At 49.9% G+C, this 20,133-nt stretch overlaps 1 protein-coding gene across 2 annotated transcripts in view; it reads left to right on the top strand.

Annotated features, from left to right (window-relative positions):
• TRAP1 (TNF receptor associated protein 1) overlaps positions 1 to 20,133 on the top strand; it is a 30,914-nt gene that overhangs the window by 1,023 nt on the left and 9,758 nt on the right. For both annotated transcript variants that reach the window (XM_054213135.1, XM_054213134.1), the window contains exons 2-11: positions 4,061 to 4,228; positions 5,658 to 5,740; positions 6,147 to 6,287; positions 13,468 to 13,539; positions 14,250 to 14,410; positions 15,620 to 15,729; positions 15,918 to 15,991; positions 18,379 to 18,534; positions 18,927 to 19,047; positions 19,175 to 19,244. In XM_054213135.1, the coding sequence (XP_054069110.1) occupies positions 4,061 to 4,228; positions 5,658 to 5,740; positions 6,147 to 6,287; positions 13,468 to 13,539; positions 14,250 to 14,410; positions 15,620 to 15,729; positions 15,918 to 15,991; positions 18,379 to 18,534; positions 18,927 to 19,047; positions 19,175 to 19,244 (1,156 nt within the window). The remainder of the gene's footprint in view (positions 1 to 4,060; positions 4,229 to 5,657; positions 5,741 to 6,146; positions 6,288 to 13,467; positions 13,540 to 14,249; positions 14,411 to 15,619; positions 15,730 to 15,917; positions 15,992 to 18,378; positions 18,535 to 18,926; positions 19,048 to 19,174; positions 19,245 to 20,133) is intronic.

Genomic DNA, 20,133 nt, shown 5'->3' with positions numbered 1-20,133 from the left:
CACGCTCTGAGGTCTCTGTTACAGGATGTTCTGTCTTACCGAGGCCACGGGTCTGGAGAACGTGCACGCGAGCTGTCGTTAACGGAGACGTGGTGAGACGCTTCCTGCGTGTCTTCTGTGAGCGGCCCGTGCTGTGTTCAGTGTTTCCTTATCTGCCGTCTGGCTCCTAATCGACAGATTTGTAGGTTGTCGGTGCGGTCTGTGGTTTCCCTGTGGGTTACGAAGAGAAAATGTGACAGAGGAAATCGTGTGACAAATAGGGTCGCTTTCGGGGCCAGATTATTAGATTTATTATGCCATCGAGTGCCACTTCGATGTGTCCAGGCAGTTCAGTTCTTCCAGCACGGAAATCCCCGATGGCTTGTTAGTATCCGTGTCTGAGAGATAAGCCGTCTGCCTCCGTTAGGTTAGATTTACTCCAGCAGAGCCTGAGTTTTATTCCTTAAGCTGTCATTCAGGTCCTTCAGGGGAAAAAAAAAAAAAGTGAGCAGAAGCTGTGTGGGGTAGAAGTGAAGAGGGAGGAGCCGGAGGTGGTGTCCTTGCACTTGGATGCAGGCGGAGATCCCTGGTCGCAGGGATAGTCGTCTCTTCCCTTCGGCCACACAAAGTTGGCAGCATTTTCTCTTGGCTCTCGTAATGCTGAAGGCTGAAGCTGGTGCAGGGTTTTTTGGGAGATGCGTTGGTGCGAGTGGGTCAGTCAGGGACTCTCCTCTCCCTAGATTCGCACAGGATCTGGTGCCCAGCTGAAAAGCCCTTTTCTTCTAGCGAGATCTGAGCTGGAAGCTTCTTATTGCTCGTGCTCTTCTTTTCAAGAGCATCCTCAGGCTTGCGACTGCACAGCAATCAAGCTATTATGGTAATTTCTGCTGACCTAAATTCTCCTCTTTTGTTTTGAGCCACGCACTGCTTTGTGCTCGATTTCCCACCCTAAATTTCGAACTGACGTTGGGCTTGGCTCACTGTGGTCCTTTTCCCAGAAGAGGCTGGGTGTTTCCTGGGGGGGTTGGTTGGGTTCAGGCATCCCTGAGGCATCCCGGTGCCTGGATGGAAAGGAAACCCTGAGACCAAGGGTCCTTCTCTTTTCTGTGGCGTGTTCCCCGTGTGCAGGGCCGCTCTGTGGTCACACACACCGGATCACTTAGGATTCACGGAGAACTGGAAGCTGGAGAGTAATGCGGGTATCCGCCATCCTTTACGGTGCAGGCGGGGCAGTGATGCAAATAGGAAGGTATGCGGACTGTGATAAAGCTCAGCATTTGATGAACTCGATATAAAAAGACCTGATTTGCCCCAGCACATCGCAGCGCTCAACTGAGGCCATTCCTTCTTTGTCTCTTGGTCTTAGGAATTTGTTTCTTGGAATCATTCTGAGTGTCACTTAACCTGTTAACTCAGCAGATACTTTCTCAAGAGCTTTTGTGTGCCAATAATTGTGGGTTTATATCCAGAATTGCCGGGAGCCTTTCCCCAGCTGGCCACGCAAGGGCTCTGCAAGAGGCAAGTGGTCTGAAGATACTGCAGCTTGCATTTAACGAGCCTTGTCTCTACCTGGCACAGGATGGGGCTGTTAATTAAGGATGATAAGACCAAACATTACACAAATCCAAAAATAACTTTCTGAATTGATGGCTGGTGATTTATTATTGTGCTTTAGAGATAGGGAGGCAAAAAATGTCGAATACATCAAAAATTATAAATAGCTGTAGTTTCTAGAGTCAGCTAGCGTTTATGGGCTGGGGAGCTGGCCTGTTTGTTGGCTCTGGGGCCTTGCTGCCTGGAGATCTGCTGATAGAAGTGGCCTTAAGGTTATCATGGAGCTGCTGCTGATCTGCTTCTCTTGTGGATCCTGGAGTCAGGGAGGGAGCAAAATTCCCTCCTTTATTTCTGCTGTTTGGGAAATGTGTGTGTGTGTATGTACAAGTGCAGATTTTTCAGAGTATCCTACACCACCTAGCATAAAATGAGCATAAAATATATAAAACCTGTGTAAATACAGAAATAAAATGGGTAAAGCCTGGGCTGACTCAGGCCTCTCTGAAGCTCGATGGGCTGCGCAGCCACATGGCGAGTTCTCTGCTGTTTTCCTTCTTGCTTTCTCAGATGAGCCCAACAAAGGCGGACAAATGAAAGATAAAGATTGTGTCCTGTGATAATGCGGCAGAACTGTTTGTGACGCAGAGAGCGAACAGTTATGTGTGTAGGAGGTGTTCAGATGCATTAAGAACTATTTGTGGGCTCTTCTCTTTAAGGGCAGAATGACTGGGGAGTAATTCAAGCTTCTGGCTGGAGAAGTGGATCTTGATTCAAAGCTTTCTGTGAGGAGGAGGAAGAATGAGGACCGACATCCTCCTTGATCAGCCCTTGGGGACGAGATGCAGGAGCCAGAAACACTGTTAAAGCTCAGGGGTTTGTGTTCATCTGATCTGGAGTGAGCAAGAGCCCAGCCTGATGGTCTGGAGCAGCAAGACCTGTTCTCCGTGGCCATACTGGCTGTAGTAGCTGCTCAGGGGGGCAGGAGGTCTGCAGAGCACTGGTGAAGGGAGCCTGAGTCCTCCCAAGTTGAGCTAGAGGACGACGGGGGATGTCGGTGGAAGGGTTGGGATGCTGAGTTTGCTCAAGGGCTGTGACAAGGTGGAGGAAGGCTCAGGAGGGAGCTGAGCTCTCCCAGCTTGTCAGCTGTCGGGGAGGGCTGTGGACGGCCAAAGAAGCTGTTTCCAGGGAGGTCAGAGGTGCGCTTTGGGACTCTCACCATACTGATGGTTCTCAGTTAGGTCTTTGGGTGTTTTTGTAGCCATTCATCTCAAGAAAGGACACCTTGAAAATCTGCCTCTTGCAGGCCTGAGGTGCAGGGTTTGCCTCCTTTCCTTGCTTGGTGAAGCAGACGGCAAGGACAGAGTGAGTTGTGATGAAAGCCCAGGCCTGTCACTGCTTCCAACCACTTTTGATGGCTCTCCAGATTCTCCCCACGTTGCCTAGGCCATCCTGGTCGCTCCTCTGCCTCCCCAAACAGCCTCGTCCCTTTATGTTCATTGTAGGGTTGGGGCTGAGTCGCTGCCTGCCCCCAGCGCAGCTGCACGTTCCGATCCGTACCCTCCGGGCTTGTACTCTGGCACAAACCACTCTCGCTGCAATTCAGAAATCACACCGAGTAACTGGCTTTGGACAGGGCTCCGTAGTGCCGTAAATAGTGGTTTTGTGGCCATGTTTGGCTTTGTTTCTTCCACCGGCACCGAGAAAACTGTTTGGTTCACCTGGGCACAAGGAAAGGAGGAGAACTGGGAATCCCAGTCCTTAATGGGGCTCCTGTTGTTTCCTGACTTGTCTCTCAATTTTGCCCTCTGATTGCTTTGTTGCTGCATGTATGCCTTGCACCCGAGCTGGCTCGTTGGAGGATGTAATCCCTGTGCTCTGTTAACTCTGCTTGGACACTGAAGGGCCAAATATCTATTGCCATAAAGTAACTGCTCAGCTGGCTGACAGGGGCCAACTGGGCTGGTGGTGTTCTTAGATATGGGAGTGAGCTTGTTGTAAAGGAGCTGGTTACTGTCGGCGGGATGAAAGTGCGCAGGAGGACATAGATTTTGGTGCCTAGGAGCCTGCCTGATGGTAAGTGTTAGTACATCATCCAGAGAAGCTGTGTGTGCAGCAGAGGCATCTCCCGGAGGTGCAGGCTGCCTTGCTTGCACCAGGGTTTTACATTTTCCCTGGCAGTAATGTGGGAGTTGAAGTGTTCCCTGTTGTCTTCAGCTTGGCCAGGTAGCAGCAATGAAAGCTGCAGCCTCCCTCTTCCTCACCGGTTAATTCGTTGTGAAAGCTGCGTGTCATCTTTTGGCTAGAATTTTAATTCAGAAGAGACAGTGTAAAGTAGCAACTTGGCCCTTCTTAAGCAGAGGAGGCAGTGCCAGAGGGAAATGGTGGGTGTTAGATTGTGAGGGAGCCTCAGTCTTGCTCGGACAGTGTAACTCCCCATGGGATTGCTTAAGTGGGACCTTTAAAGAGTGCTCCTGGTGCTGCTGGTACTTGTGATTTATACTGAAATATCTTCAATTGTGTCTTCTAGCAAAAGGAGCAGCATGTCTCCAAAGACAAGTACTCCGTCATTGGAGCTTCCGATACAACATTCCTGCCACCAGCATTTCTGCTCTCCGAATGTACAGCACGCAGACAGCGGAGAACAAGGAAGACGAGCCACTGCACACCATCATCAGCAACACGGAGAACGTGAAAGGTGGGCAAGGACATAGGGGTCCTGTGGGAGCACTCTTGGGCTGCAGGCAGACCTGGAACAAGGTCTGGGGGCAGCTGTACCACGACTATGAGGGTGAGCCCTCTGCAGTAGTGTTTCTGCCTCTGGAGGAGGTGCAGGTATCGGTCGTTGCATCCTAGACAGCAAACTGCAGTTTGAATCTGCATTGCACCGTCACCTCGCCAGAACTGGAACGTGTAAATCAGGATGGCCTTTACTGAGAAACGAGGCCCCCAAGGCTGCGGGAAGAAGTTGCATCTGCGGATTTAGCCAGGCAATTCATGGTCATGCATCCTTGTAGAGACTCTGCAGGCACTAGAATTTGCCTAAAAAGAGACTTTTTGTCCCAGAAGTGAGCAGTGCCTGTTCAGGTCGTTGCTGTGGATCATAGAGGTCTAATGAGAATCCTCATGTCAACCTTTTAGTTAGAATGAATTGCTTTGCACGTCTCCAGGGAGAGGTGCTTTAAAGCGAAGTCATGTGAGTTATTCAAGCACAGAAATAGCATCTTCGCTTGGTGCTCCCGTGGTTGTTCTGGTAGGTACTTTTGACTCTGCCAGGCTGCGAAGCCCCCATTGAGGCTGATGCGCTGCTCCTGCTGCTGTCCACGCCCCAGCTTCACCCCGTCACTGGGGACGGTAGGTCCTCGCCAGCAAGGCATGGCAGAGGTGATGTGTGACCCATGGCTTCCCCTATGTTGCTTCAGCGTTTTCTAATGCCTGTATCAGGAGAAATGCCATTTTTAAAAGGCCAAGGATGGTCTTTCAGCTGAGGTGTGTTGTAGTGTTATTCTTCCTGAGGAAAATTCTCTTTCTGGGCACAGCTTCCTACCTGCGTAGGTGTCTGCACGTATGCACTCCCTTGCCTGCTCCACAGAGACATTTGAGAATCTTGCTTCTGCTTATGGCTTTGAGTATTGTTTGGGCGTGAGAAACACTACCTGGCTGTAGAAGCTCTTGGAGCAGGGCATGCGCAGATGGTTCCGTTGAAAATCAAGTCAAGGAAGAGTCTGGAAGGCAGGCTATAAACCATGGGAAGCACTTGGGAGAGCAGTTCGGGGTTGCAGGGAGCCACGCGTTAGGAGCAGGGGAACCACCTTTCACTTCTCACTGATTGCTCTGCAGCCCGGACATGGTGACCAATGTGCCATTGCTGCAGGCTTTGACTGCCTTGAGGTTTGCGTGCCAGGACTTGAGGTGCAGAGGCCAAGTGTCTGCTTGGCAAAGTGTGCTGCCTCATAGGGGTGTGTGAACACCACCTTTGTTGTCATTTTGATGGAGGCCACAGCTGCCTGTGACCCATTCTGCTTCAGGCTGTCACTCCCAGGAAGCTGAAGCACATGGTACGACGGCAATTTTGCCTTCCTTCCCTGGTGAAATGCCTTAAATGTGCGTTTGTGATTTTATTCTAGGTACAGCTTCTAAACATGAGTTTCAGGCTGAAACAAAGAAACTGCTGGACATTGTTGCCCGTTCCTTGTACTCAGAGAAGGAGGTAAAGGAACCCACTACTTGCTGGTACATTTTCTGTTAGCAAAGCCCTGTCTTTGTCAAGGGGTACAACCAAAACAGTTTTGCTGGGAGAACACCTACTCAGTTTCCCAGCAAGTCCTGTGCTCTTCACACGGCATGCTTTCTTGAATGACGTTTTCTTAAGACACCTTGAATGTATGTTTTCAAAACAGTTTGTAAACATGGCCAGGTGACTGAGAGCCTCAGAGCCTCTGCACTTTAATACTGAGTTCAGACAAACTGTTCTCGTGGCAAATAATGGGAAACGCTCTTCTTTTTCTAGCGAGCTGGGAATTAGTTTGTGAGTAGGCAATGAGCTCCCGGGTCTCTGGGAGTCCTGCGCAGTGGATGAGGCCAGGCTGCAGTGTCAGGTTGTGTCTCATCCCCAGGTATTTATCCGGGAGCTGATCTCCAATGGCAGTGATGCGCTGGAGAAACTGCGTCATCGGCTGATGGCAGAAGGGAAGGCCTTGCCTGAGATGGAGATCCACCTGCAGACTGACAGCGGAAAGGGAACCATTACGATCCAGGTACCTCCCTTTGGTAACAGGAGAGCATTACTCCCTGCTGCTCTCATCGCTGGTCTTTGTCCCATGAAGGATCAGTGGAAGCTGAGTGGCAGCACAGTCCCATGGATTCCCTAGCCTGACTGAGGAAGTGTCTTGTCTTCAGCTGAACTCTGGTTCATGAGGCTTTAACCTCAGGATTTGATGAGAAACCACTGATTTATCTGCTCTCCACTTGCCCCCACAGTAAAATTAGCTGCTTCTTCCTTCCCCATTAGGAGCTACGAGTAGCTTTTCTCCCAGTACCGTATCTGGTGCACTTCTCAGGTTGTGTGTGCCTTTCTTGCTAGTGGAAAAGTTGAGTCTGGTTTCATCCTGTCCTTTGGGAAGGAATCCTGTCACCTCCTTAAGTCAGAGCTGTTACATGGTAGCTCGCAGACATTCCCTCTCACCTCAGTTGCTGAGAGATGCTGGGGTGGTGAGAAGAACCTTCCGTTCTGTCTCTGTATCCTCCTGCTCCAGGACAGGCCAAGTCCAGCTGATGCTGAGGCTCTGCCCTGACGTACAGGTGGGACTGTAGATTGCGGCAGTACCAGAGCACTTGTCTGTCCTCCTTTCTGCAGCCCTGGTTTGGATTGTTCCCTACTGGTGAGAAAATGCTTAGCAGGAGAGGGGCAATCAGTGTAAGCACATGCTCACCTGTGGGACTCAGTGCAGTGAGGGACAGTGGAGCTGGTCCTTCTCTCTCTATTTTGATGCCCTTGTTAGTGGCTGTTGTCCAGGGTGGAAGGCTGAGGCTCAGTTTTGGTGTTTTCTTGACAGATTTCTTAATGCAAAGAAGGCAAACTGGTAACTTTCCTTGTGTACCTGTGGGCTGTTCTGAGGAGAGCAGAGAACGAGGCAGGCAGCAGTGTGTGAGTGAAGGCTGACCATAGCAGGTCCAGGGGAGATGTGGCACAGACAAAGCACACGATCTGATATTTTTCACGTGGGACAAAAGCACTCGCTATTGGAGGCTGCTCAGTTATTTTATACTTCTGTTTCTCTGCAGAACAAGCAGCTGCGGTTGCCATGGGGAAGTTAGTGATCGTCAGCGGGCAACACAATCATCAACCCAAAGATTCTCAAACCGTAATGCAGAGGCTTTGCTATTCCTATCGCACCTGACTACTGCATTTTCCTGACTGCTGTGTAACACCAACTCTTTAATGAGCTCTCATTTAGCCCCGAGCAGGGTGTCATTCCTGCCTTGGTGTCGTCTTTCCTTTTTGAGTGGACAACGTAGCTTCTGCACCCATTGAGACATTCTTACAACTCATGCTCTGTAACTGTGGAAGCTGCCCCCTTCTTTGGCACTTTGGTTAAGAGACCTGTTTGCCCACCTTGCAGATAGGGCGCGTTTGACGTCATACCCAATTAGATGCGTTAGGGATTTGTCTTTTTATAACCCCCTACCTGGCTGCCTGTGCGTCTCTAATGCGACTAAATGAGTCTTAACTAGGAGGCTTTTAACTGCAGCAATACTGCGCTCTGCGAAGGGAGAGAGAACAGCGCTACTCCAATCTCTTTTAATAGGTTTGCCTTCTCAGTAGTGCCTAAAGCTCCTTACCTCCAGTGAAGGGTTTATTTATAACCTCTTGAAGAAACATACTGCATATGATTACTTTGAACGAGCCTCATTCAGAACATTTGCCTGCCTTTCAAGAACACAAAAAAACCTGCAAGGATTGAAGCAGAGATGGAGCTTCACCTTAGTCGCTGTTTTGTTTTCTGTGCTCGCTAGGACCCACTAAAACAGGAAGGTCTCTCATGTGTGATCTGTAGCAATGATTACCCTGTTTTTTTTCTGGAAAGGTCCCGTTGTCTCACTCTGACCCCTCGGTCCTTTTCCACAGATCTTCTGGCTGCTCTTAGCCCCTGGATCCGCTGGATCCCTCCCCTTCCAAGCCCTGTAGCATCTCATTGTGTCTCACCAGTTGAGAAAAGGCAGGTCTGTAGCATGTGATGGTGTCTGTTACAGGCATGTTCCTGGAGAGATTATCCAGCAAAGGACTACGTTCATCTCCGTTAAGTCACTGCAGTTCTGCTTACTTCTCTGCCAGGACTGAATTTCGGTCACGGGCATAACAACACTCAGAATCTTAATATGATGTCTTCATTCAGGGATATCCTACCTAAGCATTGCCAAGTGTTGTATCTGCTAAGAGGGAAATGTTCACTGTCTGTTCCACTGGATTACACCACCTCAGTTCCTTCACCAAGTCCCGTTGTTTTAGCAAATTCCACGGTTTCCTCCACCCCTTTGAAAACCGCCTCATTCTTTTTCTAGGACAGCTCCATCTGGTAGCAGCCACAGCCTGCAAGGTCAGATCTCTGAAGAAAATCCACTTGAAAATGTTAGGGGTGTGTTTTCAATGAGGACAGATCTGCAGAGCTCTGCAGTTCTGCATGCTGAGGCTTTGCAGATGTGTTTGTGGACCCTTTGAGGTGGGAACAGAGAACCCCTTACAGACCCCAAAGCCCTGTGACCGCAAAGCTGTCCTTCAACACCTGCCCCAGGTTCCCCACGCCAGCTGGTGACAGGCGCTTGGCTGTGGTGCAGTCGGTGTTGCTGCCGGACCGCTGTGTCTGGTGGTAACCCTGCGTCTGTGGAAGCTCGGGGGCTGGAGCTGTTCTTGTGGCTGATACTTAATTTAGGGCTAGGACGGTGCTAGCCGTTTAGAGGAAATGGTTTGAAATGTTTACAGAGCTAATAGCTGCTGCCGCTGGCTGAGGGAGTGCGGCTGCTGTTTTAACAGGGGTAAGCAGCATAATTGCTGCCAGAGCTTGGGCTGCTCGGTTCTCTTCGCTGTGCTTTCTTCTCACCGTTGCAGTCATCCAAAATCAGTGCCTGCGAAGCCACAAAATAACAAGTTTGCTGTGTTTGGGAGGAGTTAAAATGACTGCAAACACCACTCCTCCCTGCAACAGCTCCCTGTGTCGCTCAGCAGATCTCTCCTGGCTTCCGAGTTACACAGTCTGCAATGAGGACTGGGCTGTCCGGAGGCTCTCGTAAGGAGCGGAGATGGTTGGGCTGTAGCAGTTCAGTGCAGGTGCACCCGCGTGTCCAACAAAGCTTGGTGCAGGTGGGTAGCTGGTCCCCCTCGGTGCTGGGTCCTGTCCTGGCAGCCGTGCAGTGCCAGCAGGCTGCAGCAGAGACGGGGTGACGTCCTTAGCTGCGTGCGGCACTGCAGCACCCGTCCGCCACCTGGGCTTGAGGAAGCAGGGGAGCAGGAGGTGGACAATAATGCAGGTAGAGATGGAGGGGGAAAGCTGGCTGCACTTGGACAACCCGCCGGTTGAATTCAGCTTACAGAAATGTGCTGCTGGTGGCAGGGGTGGGTTAGAGCTTCCAGTTGTTGCATCATCTTTAACAAATAAGTGAGGGAACCAGAAATACAAACACATTTCAAATAACCTGCAGCCTAGGGAAGGAAGTGCAGAATCTTTTCTTCCTCTTCATGCCAGAATAAGAGCATGACACGTTTAGAAATGGGAAATTCAAAGTGGATAAAAGGAAGTACTTTTCTGAACAGCAGACATTTAGACCTGGATGGGTGGGGGCTGAGCCTGTAGCAATGCTTGGCATCATTGAAAATAACGTTACCACAGGGTGTTGGAAAGGAAAGGGAACCTCAGGCTCTCTGCTTTGGACAGCCTCCATACCCTGTACACATCAGTTTTATTGTGCCTTTTCTTCCATTCCTGGCTGCTGCAGATGCCGTGTTGGTTCTAAACCAGAACGCTGCTCCAGTGTGGCTGCTGTCCTGGTCTTGGGAATTTTAAGTCTCTTTAAGCAAAGTATTAAAATAACAGGGGGGACACTCGCTAATCTGACATTTGGGGATTTTAATACCTTATCAGTTGGTGGAAGCAGCATGTCCCTATTTTATAATGTAGTCAGTGTTCTTCTGATGCCCCGTTGAGATTTTGCACTGAAGTAAGTGTTTCAAGTGTTCGTTTTGCAGCAAAGCAAAATGAAAGGCACTGCTCAGATATGTCCCCCTAACTGCAAGCATTCTTTCAGATGCAGCCGTGGCAAAGGCAGCAGTTAATGGTTAGTTAATGGATTGTTTGGTGTAATGAGGCTCTGCAATACCTTAAATTGGACTCAGGTAATGAGCAGAGATGTTACATTACCTCAGTTCTTGTTTACCAGCTAAACTAAGCAATTTGTTGATGTAAACTAGATTTGTTGCTGTAATTACGTGCGGTTTGTTTCTGCTTTACCAAAAAGTATGATGTGAATACAAGAGCTGTGGACTGATTGGTTTGATGAGGCAGATAGCGGGACCGAAGGTGTTCATTTACCTCTCTGTCAAGGAAGACAGTGGTCCTCAGGACTGCAGAGCAAAAACAGATGATTTCACGGTGGGAGCCCTGAGGTACTGCGTGCCAGGCAGTGATCCAGCTGTCGTTACACAGAACGGTCTCTGCAAACGTCCAGCACCCACGCCACAAAGGTCAGAACAAGGTGCAGAGAAAGCACAAAGGTCCCGTGTGGTTCAACAGCAGGCTTTGTATCTGGGAGGTCTCCACACACAAAAAGGTGCTAAAAGCAATGTTCGGCTGCTTTGTCTTCTTACTTTAGAAGTGGGGTTCAGTAAGTGTGGGCGTAGAGCTCTTCCCAGTCCCTCAGAAGGTGGGGTGAAGGTCTGTAGCCTGCTGTGTTGTCCTGCGGAGGGACAGGGCTGGAGAGGGGGTGGTTTGGGGGAGGCTGTTTACTCTGCACCCTAAGAAGACCCAGAAGGGCAATTCAACCAGGTGAGTAGGTTGTTGTTCTGCTGAGTAACAGAAGGGCTTCTGTAATTAACCTTCAGCTAATGAAGTGTCAGGGCACTGAACTCTGTTTCATGGTGTACAGTGGTTGGTTTCTCCAAGCTGTGGAGTAGCACTTTGAACTCTGAACATACCCCTCACCTCTTGTGATTTGTGACGCCCCATGTACAGTTTTCTTTGTGCTTTTACAAATAACTCTGCTGTGGCTGTTTTCAGCCTGATAAAACTTTTCTTGCAGACTGAAGGGAGGGTCTGAAACTGTGTGCAGGGGAAGAAAAGTTATAATGTTGATGGTGGAGTAACGGCAGGCCTTGCATTTACACTGGCCGATGGCCGGTAGAAAGTGTTTGCAGAGGGTTGTGTGATGACACGGTGGCTCCTGGTGAAGATGCCTGGAGGCCAAGCAGCTGCTTGTGCAGCATGGAGAAGGGCAGTGGAAGTCCTGCAGCTCCTTCCTTGGATTTCATGGAGCTAGTGCTGCCGGCACTTGCATCGGTCCAGCCCAAGGCGGGCTCTTCATGGGCAGGTTCCTTTGCTTCCCATCGCTGAAGGCGGCCTGCTCTGCAGAAGCCGAGCTCCCGTCTCTTTGCCGCCGCTTTATTCCCCGTTCCCCGGAGCAGCACCATCTGGTGAAGGGAGCTGAGAAGCGCAGAGCGAAAACCAGCCGCAGGAAACGTGAACGCTGCAAGAGCGGTTTGAATCTTGATGGCGTTTTCATCGTAATCCGCCCAGGTGTTTTCCTGCAGTAGGAAATGTCTGCTTTGCCAGGATCTTCGGCTGGCCACCAAAAAGGACGCTTTCCGGTTTCCCTGTTAGCGGCTCGGCACTGTTGGGGAAGCAGACCGTTTTGAGCCGTGCTCTCTTTGTTCATTGCGATTCACCCTCATCAAACTAGTCTCCAGGAATTGTCATTAAGCATTTTGCAATAAGTTTGGCAGGGAGTTCGGAATTCAATAGCCAAATAAATTCACGGGGTAAGGATATATTTTTTTTAACATGCTGGAATTTGGGAATGACATGCTGTGCTATAAATAGGAGTGGATCAGAGGAGTTAAGAGTTCTGTTTGGGGTCTGGCATGAACAAAACCTGAACCAGATGCTGAAAACTTTTTTTTCTGGCTTTTTCTTCCCTGGGGGAAGGGACCATGTCAGATTCCTGAGATTTTGCCATACCCTGTTTGTTTTTCCTGGCTTTTCATCTCCCACTGTTGAGATCTTACTGGGCATCATCGTTCTCCTTAGCCAGGATGACTGACTGGCCTTACCGTATTTAATCAAGTGGAAGGTGTTGCTGTGCTGTGACTTATGGGGACGCAGGAAAATGTCTTACCCACATGGCACCTCACTCAGTAACCTCACAAGTCGACCACAGGTTGATCCTTCTGTGGAGTTAAACACCATATTAAAAAATAGGTATTGACGTTAACTTTGCTCATAAATCAGCCCAGTAAATGCCCCACGTGGGTGGTAGAGGTGTGCTGTGCCAGGATTCACTCTGGCATCTCAGCTCCGAGCCATCTAGCAGCAGCCAGTTCCGCTCTAGCTCGTTTTGCTGACTGTTCTGGATGGTGCTGCTGCAGGGTCTGCAGCCTGAGAGGTGCGCGCGCTAGCAGCAGGGATTTGTTTATCTGCATGCAGGAGTGCAAACCTGGATTAAACTGGGGAAGACAACAAGCCATGTACCTTCAAAGCCTGGACAGAGCACCGTGAGGTGTGGCTGTACTTCCATCTGGGCACTGCAATATCCATCTTGCGGGGACCTGGATGCTGACAGCTTCAAACACAAGCCTTGTGGAGCACAATGTGAGGGGGAGAGGAGGAAGGAAAAGACAGTAGATGGAGATCAGTGAATGTGGTGCTTGTAGACAAGGGTCTGCGTTACCTGAGAGTTAAGGGATTCACTGCTTTACCACTGATTCCTGGTGTGAGGGCATCGGTTCCCCATCTGCGAATTGGAAATAAGCGGCTTCTCAACTCCTGAACTTTTGGACCTGTTGAGGGATGGAAACTGTCCCTGTACGTGCACGGCAGCTGGCACAGTGAGGCTGTGACTGGGTTGAGATCTCTTTCCAGCACTGTCATCCTGTGCATTTTTAGGACAACAAGGCTATCTCTCGATTTTGCTTTCTCTCAATAATAAAAGGCTTGAGTGTGAACTTTCTGGTAGTTTGTAACCACAAGGCAGCTGTGGCCGCCCCTTGGAGCTGTGTGCGGTCCACTGTCCTGACCATGTGCAGGTGGAGGCGCAGCTGGAAGTCTGCCGTTGCATTTACTTCCCAGCTGGCTGGGAGAGAGCGGGAGCCAGAGGAAGAAGTTGCTCGGGTGCTGGTTGTTAAAGCAGTGCTTCATTACTGATGTTTCAGCTACAATTGCTGTTTCTTTTCAGGACACGGGTATTGGGATGACCCAGGAGGAGCTGGTTTCTAACCTCGGTACCATTGCTCGATCAGGCTCAAAGGTAACTCGGGATGAGGCACCCCTTCACCCCCCCTACAAAAGTCTTCTCCAATTACAGCCACTTGCGTTCTCCCGGTAATTTCTCATTCTGTTCTGTCCCTTGGCCCCCAGCCCAGCTGTGAAATTACACCCCTCTGGGAAGGTGAAACCTACCTGTGGAGTCTTCTAGCTCTTCATGGTCTCTGCTGTGTGCCGTGGGATGCCTGTGCAGCGCTAATGGGCCCTGTGTGTAAATGCTGCTGCATCTGGCTGCCCCCGCTCCCAAACGCAGACGCCTTCCTCCCCAGGCCATTGTTATGGAGGGGCACACGCTCACCCGGCATTCACCCTGTGTGCGGGAGGGCAGCAGCTCTGTCCTCATGCTGGCAAGTTGTTATATATACGTACCTGATTTCTTTTTTCATCTCTGGGATCACCATTTTAAGGTTTCGTGCTCCTGATCAACTGAGCCCTCACTTGTTTTCCTTTACTGCTAGTGGTGGTGAGTGTTGTCCTAAGCAATGCTCCCCTTTTCCAGAGGTGCAGTCCCTGTGGGAGAAACACTTTTCCTTGGGCACCAATCTCACAGCAGAAGTGTGAGATGAGGGTGCTGGACCTGGCATAGGGCTGGATCAGTGCATGAGGAGCGAGCCCAGCTGGAGGATGGATTGCAGCCTCCCAGTGGTACCTGAAGTCACCATGTGCCATTTGATGTCTCCTCTGTTCCTCCAGGCTTTTCTAGATGCTCTGCAGAGCCAAGCTGAAGCCAGTAGTAAAATCATCGGCCAGTTTGGAGTGGGTTTCTACTCAGCCTTCATGGTGGCTGATAAAGTGGAGGTGTTCTCCCAGTCTGCAGAGCCGGGGAGCCCAGGCTATCACTGGTCTTCAGATGGGTAAGGCTGCAGAATGGGATGGAAACCTGGTGGGGCTGTGTCCAGACCAGGCATGAACTGAAAGCTGTGCAAAGCGAGACGGGGCTTGCGTGGTCCTTTTGTGACCAGGCTTAGTGGTTTAGATCCTGCTCAGATTATACATGGCAGCAAAGTGTGGCCTAATGTGCCAGGGTGAAAACCACAGGGACAAACTTGCTTTGTGAGAGCAGGCGTGTTGTGGACAAAGAGAGTACCTGCCTCTCCTGTTCCTTCCCCGCTGGCAGGCAATCATCTTAGCAGTGCCCCAGTCTGGAGAGGCAAATTTAATGTTTTTGGTCTAGCCATTCCCTGGGTTTTTGCTCAAGGGCACCCATAGTAGGCAGGGCTCGTGCAGCGCTGTGGTTCTTTAGGTACTTGTCTTCTGTGGGTCAGGTCTGTGTGCGTTTAGCTTGAAGTTGCAAACATCTGTGATGGCAAAGCTGTGGACTGCTGGACCATGTTGAAATTGGAGCTCCTAGGGGTAAAAAGCTCTGCATCCCCTTAAAATCTCCGAGGAATAAAGCATTTACTAACTTATTTAAGTTCTTGAAAAAAAAAAACCCATCTCGTAACCGAGACATCAGACTGTCTTGGGCTGCGGGCAGGCTGCTGTATGCTGCGATCTGTACTGCCATACACATTGAATGCTTGTCCGTCATCGCTGCTGCTGTCTGTCCCCTGGGTCAGTGCTCTCACCAGTGGCTGATCCCCACTTAGCTGTTCACGTAGCAGTAGGGTAGGAAAGGTCATCCAGAATGGGCTGTCTTCAGCACAGCAGCTTTTCATCGTAACCATTACTGCATACTCCAGTGGAGATACGAACAAGGGCCCACAAAGAAGTCAGAGTTGTCAAGGGAGATGGCAGGAGCTGGGTGTTGCAGTCACTGCAGGAAATGTAGGAGAGGAATTGAAGGCTGGGCCCACACAACTTGAAGTTTGAAGGTTGTTTCCGTTGAGGCTGCCACTGTCTTTGCAGAGCAGTGTGTCCTTGTCCTGGAGTCTCCGTAGGGAAGACAGCCACAAGTTTTGGGGGGGCTTCTCAGAATCACAGGGAGCATTCAGGCATTTCCGACTTTTTGCCTTTTCCTCTTGGCGCTGAAGTGTTGTATATTAGTTTAATAAAGCATTTTTGTGTCCCGTCATGGATGTATCTGAGGCACAAGCTGACACAGGGTCTTTTTCTAATCCTAGTTCAGGAATGTTTGAGATTGCAGAAGCGTCTGGTGTCAGAACTGGGACTAAGATTATTATACATCTCAAAGAAGACTGCAAGGAGTTTGCAAATGAAGACCGAGTCAAGGGTGAGTGGAGGAGAGAAATGCTGTTACCTGCTGAGGGGCCGTGGGAAGTCTGCCGCTGCCCCTCAGGTGGGAGGTGAATTTACAGCAGTTTTCCTCTCCTGCAACACCTTTCATCTGCCGTTTCTGAGGAAATTCTTACTGTGTTGTTCTCGCAATCCTGACTCTTCTGTGTCTTCTTTCCATTCCAGAGGTGGTGACAAAATACAGCAACTTCATCAGCTTCCCACTGTACCTCAATGGGAGAAGAATTAACACATTACAGGTGAGCGGGAGGGCCACGGGCAGGTCGCTTGTGGAGGTGAACCATTGTAATCCTCCACTGGAGACAGGAAACAGCACAAAGCTGCTGCTGTCCCTGGAAATCGGGAAGGGATTGTCCAGGATATCACAGACCCTGTAGCTATCAGTTAATTAGAACAAAAGGGGATGATCTAGCAGAAATTCCTGCCTGGAGCTGCTTGTTTGCATTTGTTGGAGATCATTCTTGCAGATTAGCAAAGCAATTTTTATTTATAGTTATCTTCTGGATATTATTATTTCAATGCTTTATAATACTTATTCTAATAGTTTAAGCCAGGTGACATGACAGGGATTGCTCTTATCACTGGTGTGCTGACACCTCTTGCTGCAGTTCTCTCTGTCCTACAGCATGGGGTAGGCAGTGCCAGCGAGTGGTTGGTTTGCTTAGTGGCTCAGCTCACAGCCTGATTTTCTTCACAGCTCCTCGCTGAGCACTGCTTCATGCTGGCGTTTTCTGACCACTTAAAATTATATTGCAGCCAGATCCATTTTAGTCAGAAGTTCTTGGCCCAATTGCAGGAATCACCCAGGTGAAATTGTTTTAAACCAAAACCCCATGAATCATTTTCCTCCAGCATTTCTTTTTCTGGTTGTTTAAGGCTTCCTCACCTAAGAGAGCTGGTAGAGAGAGCGTATGGGGGTTTTTTTCATTTCCTGGAAAGTGGCACTGAATTCACAGACTTCCAAGATTGTACTTTAATATTTTATCATGTTAATTTATCTAAGGTTCTGTAATTGGTGTGATTAGTCACTGATATTTATTTGGATTCCTGCACAATAGTGTTTCTGTTCCACAGGGTTTCTAGCTGTTTCCCTTAAATTACAGAGCCAGAAATAGATTTAGACAGCTGTTTGCTCTTTCTACCTGACAATCAATAGAACAGACTCCCTAGAGAAGAGTAGTACTAGAGCAAGGGGTGAAATGCCCTTAATAGAGTCATGTACTTTTATCTTCTTATCAGAAAGTGTGTTTTCCCTTGGGATACAGGAACAGCTTTATTCTCATTATGCTCCCATTTCAGGCCTTTTCTTTATCCAGGATCTTGTTTTTGCGTTTTTCCACACATCAACATCAGTTCACTGTAAACAGAGCCATAGGTAGATCCCTGGTGTGGATTTTCCTAGATAAGGTCTTGAATGCTTGCCATGCAGCTGACAACAGGGGTGTCAGAGGCTTTTCCAGTCTAACCGTGATAACTGCAGCTACAAGTAAGCCTCTGGGAAAGCAGCACTTCACCTAACGACAGCTGCTGTAACGCATGTCAGTAGCCAGTTGAGTCCATAATCCTACCTGCGATCCTGCAAACCCTGCAGGACACTTGCGTGGGCTGGGAATGTTATGAAGCTGCTTGTGGAACAAGGCTTTGAGGCAGAAGAAGCTTTAAGGAGTATGGCAGGGCTGCCAGAGCCCTGAATCCCTTGGCATGGTAGGTGGAGGGTGGGCTTGGATGTTTGTACTGCCCCCGGTGATCGCTCCTGTCACTCACTAGGGGTCAAGTAGAAAAGAGTGGCAGTGAGTGTAGTGGGCTTCACCCAGCTGAAACATGAGATTCTTAGTTGAGTCCCCATGCTTGTTAAATGGGCAGAACCTCCCCCGTCTTTGCTAGATGCTGAGGTCCTGAAAACTTAAATGTGGTGTGAGCAGGGGCTGAATGCTCCAGAAAGCGCTGGGGGGTTTAGAGCAGCAGCAAGCGGAAAGCGTGGCCACAGGGAAGGACCTGGTGTGGAGCTCATGACCTTAACTCGCGTGTTGCTGCGTGAAACAGCACTGCTGAAGCACTTTCTGACCCTGCAGCAGGGGGGGATGAGTGGTTCACAAAATATCTCCCAAACTGCTCCAGAACAAATCAGCAGAAAGCAGGCAATCCGGGAGTTGCTTCACAAGCACTCAACTGACCTTGGGGTGGGATAGTGACCTTCATCAGGGAGGCAGGCTGGTTACAACAGACCCACTTAAACTTTCACTTTTCTTTTTCTCACTGGTCAGGCGCTGACCACTACTGCCAGTCGTCCAGAATGCTCTTAGCCAGTAGCAGGTGTGAGGCAATGGATGTTAGCCAAATCCTTTTTGTTTTGGGCTAAACAGAGCTGCCTTATATATGTTGCAGGGCAAAAGCACCTCTGTGGGAGGTGACCTGGGATCAGCTGAAGGGCAGTAATTTGTTACTCTGTGATAATGTGCCTGAACCATAATACATGCCACTGCCCTCAGGCTGCACAGAGGAGTTTGAAAGCTCATGTTTCCTTGCTCCAGCGCCCTGGAGGGAAAGTATAACTGAAAGAAGAGGCCTGCGGTGACGCCGCAGGTCTTGAGAGCTGATGGGAACTCAACTCCCTGCTTGTCCGCAGGCACTCTGGATGCTGGACCCCAAGGACATCGGCGAGTGGCAGCATGAGGAGTTCTACCGCTTCATAGCACAGGCTTACGACAAGCCCCGCTACATCCTGCACTACAAGACCGATGCTCCCCTCAACATCCGCAGCATCTTCTATGTGCCTGAGCAAGTACGTGCCCTTCTGTCCAGGGACCAGTGGGACATCTGCCCAGCTGCTCTGAAGAGGAGTGAGTAGGAGAGCTCCTTAGGGAAAGGAGGCAGCCAAGGCTGCAGAATGGCAAAGAGGAATATCCAGTGTGACATCTCTGCAGTGGGCTGGGTGCCACAGGATAATGGTGGGGGTATGGAGCCATGACAGGAGCAGGGAGATGGCTCAGGTAGGTCCCTAGGGAAGACAGCCAAGACTCCAGCTCTCGTTGGGTTCCACAGTGAAGACCGCAGTGTGACCTCATCAGCTGGTGCGGCTGCAGAGATACTGCAGCGTAGTGTGCAGCAGGGCACCCTGCACAGTGCTGGTGTTACCCTTCTGTCTCTTGTTCTGTCTCTTGATGTTTCCTGCAGAAACCATCCATGTTCGATATCAGCAGGGAACTGGGCTCCAGTGTTGCCCTCTACAGCCGCAAAATTCTCATCCAAACCAAAGCTGCGGACATCCTGCCTAAATGGCTGCGTTTTCTTAGAGGTGTGTGCTGGGACTGGGAATAGCGGGCTGCGGACTACGGCTTCCCCAGGGGGTGAGGCAAGGGGCTGCCTTCCCGATCCTGGCACTCGTGTTTGCCTCACTGTTTAAGAGTTGCTCTGTGTTCCAGGTGTTGTGGACAGTGAGGATATACCCCTGAACCTCAGCAGGGAGCTGCTGCAGGAGAGTGCCCTTATCAGGTAAGCAAGAAGTAGATCCTGTGGAATGCTGAGGCTCTTGCGTCTTGCTGGTTGAGGAGGGGACATTATGGGATAGTTAGAAGGGCTTGGAGGGACATGGTTCGTAAGCTGCAGCATTTCCATCCTTGAGAATTACAAATTAAGTTCTCAGCCATGCTACTCACATCTTGAGATGTGGGAGCAGTGTCCTGTGTCAAACAACCTGCTGTCGCCTGCCATGTGTCCCTTATGCCCTAGGCTGCTTTTCGGTATCTCTGGTCTACAGCAGTAACAGTGGATTTGCTATTTGAAGTGCCTGGTTTGCACCACCAAGTGGTTTGGAAAACAAAACCAAACATTAAGTCAGCTGTCAGTACTAGGGAGCTGGGCCAAAGTTAGGTGTTACCGTTATTTATGTGTAGATCTTCAAACGGCACCTTGTCCCTGTTGTCTCCACAGTTCCTTCAAAGCTCTGCTGTGCTCACACACACATTTGTCAAAACCTGAGTGCCAGCCAGCAGGGTTTCCGTTGGGTGCTAAGGCCTGGTGAAGCTGGCTGCCAGGAGGCCAGTGTCCTCTGAGAACCCCTTAGACCTGGCTTTGGTTTTTCCTTATGGTTTTTCCTTACTTTTTGTCCTTCAAGTCCCCTCTCAAACACCTGCCATTGTTGGAACTGGAGGGAAGGCTGAGAGTAGGCTCTTACTCCTTAGCATTGGCGCTGTTATCTTGTTAGGTTTGATGGCTAACTTTGTATTCTACAGCTGGTAAAATGCCTCACTGTAGTCACCAAATTAACCTTGTCACTCACAGTGGATTTTCAGGCCTTCAGAAAGGGTTTCTACAATTGTAACCCTTTTATAGCTGCTTCCTTCCTGTGTTTAAGGGTAGCTGCGGGAGTGAGACAGATGCC

Source organism: Rissa tridactyla, chromosome 8 (assembly GCF_028500815.1).
Source record: "Rissa tridactyla isolate bRisTri1 chromosome 8, bRisTri1.patW.cur.20221130, whole genome shotgun sequence".
Lineage (NCBI taxonomy): Eukaryota > Metazoa > Chordata > Aves > Charadriiformes > Laridae > Rissa > Rissa tridactyla.
This window is presented reverse-complemented; position numbering and strand designations above follow the sequence as displayed.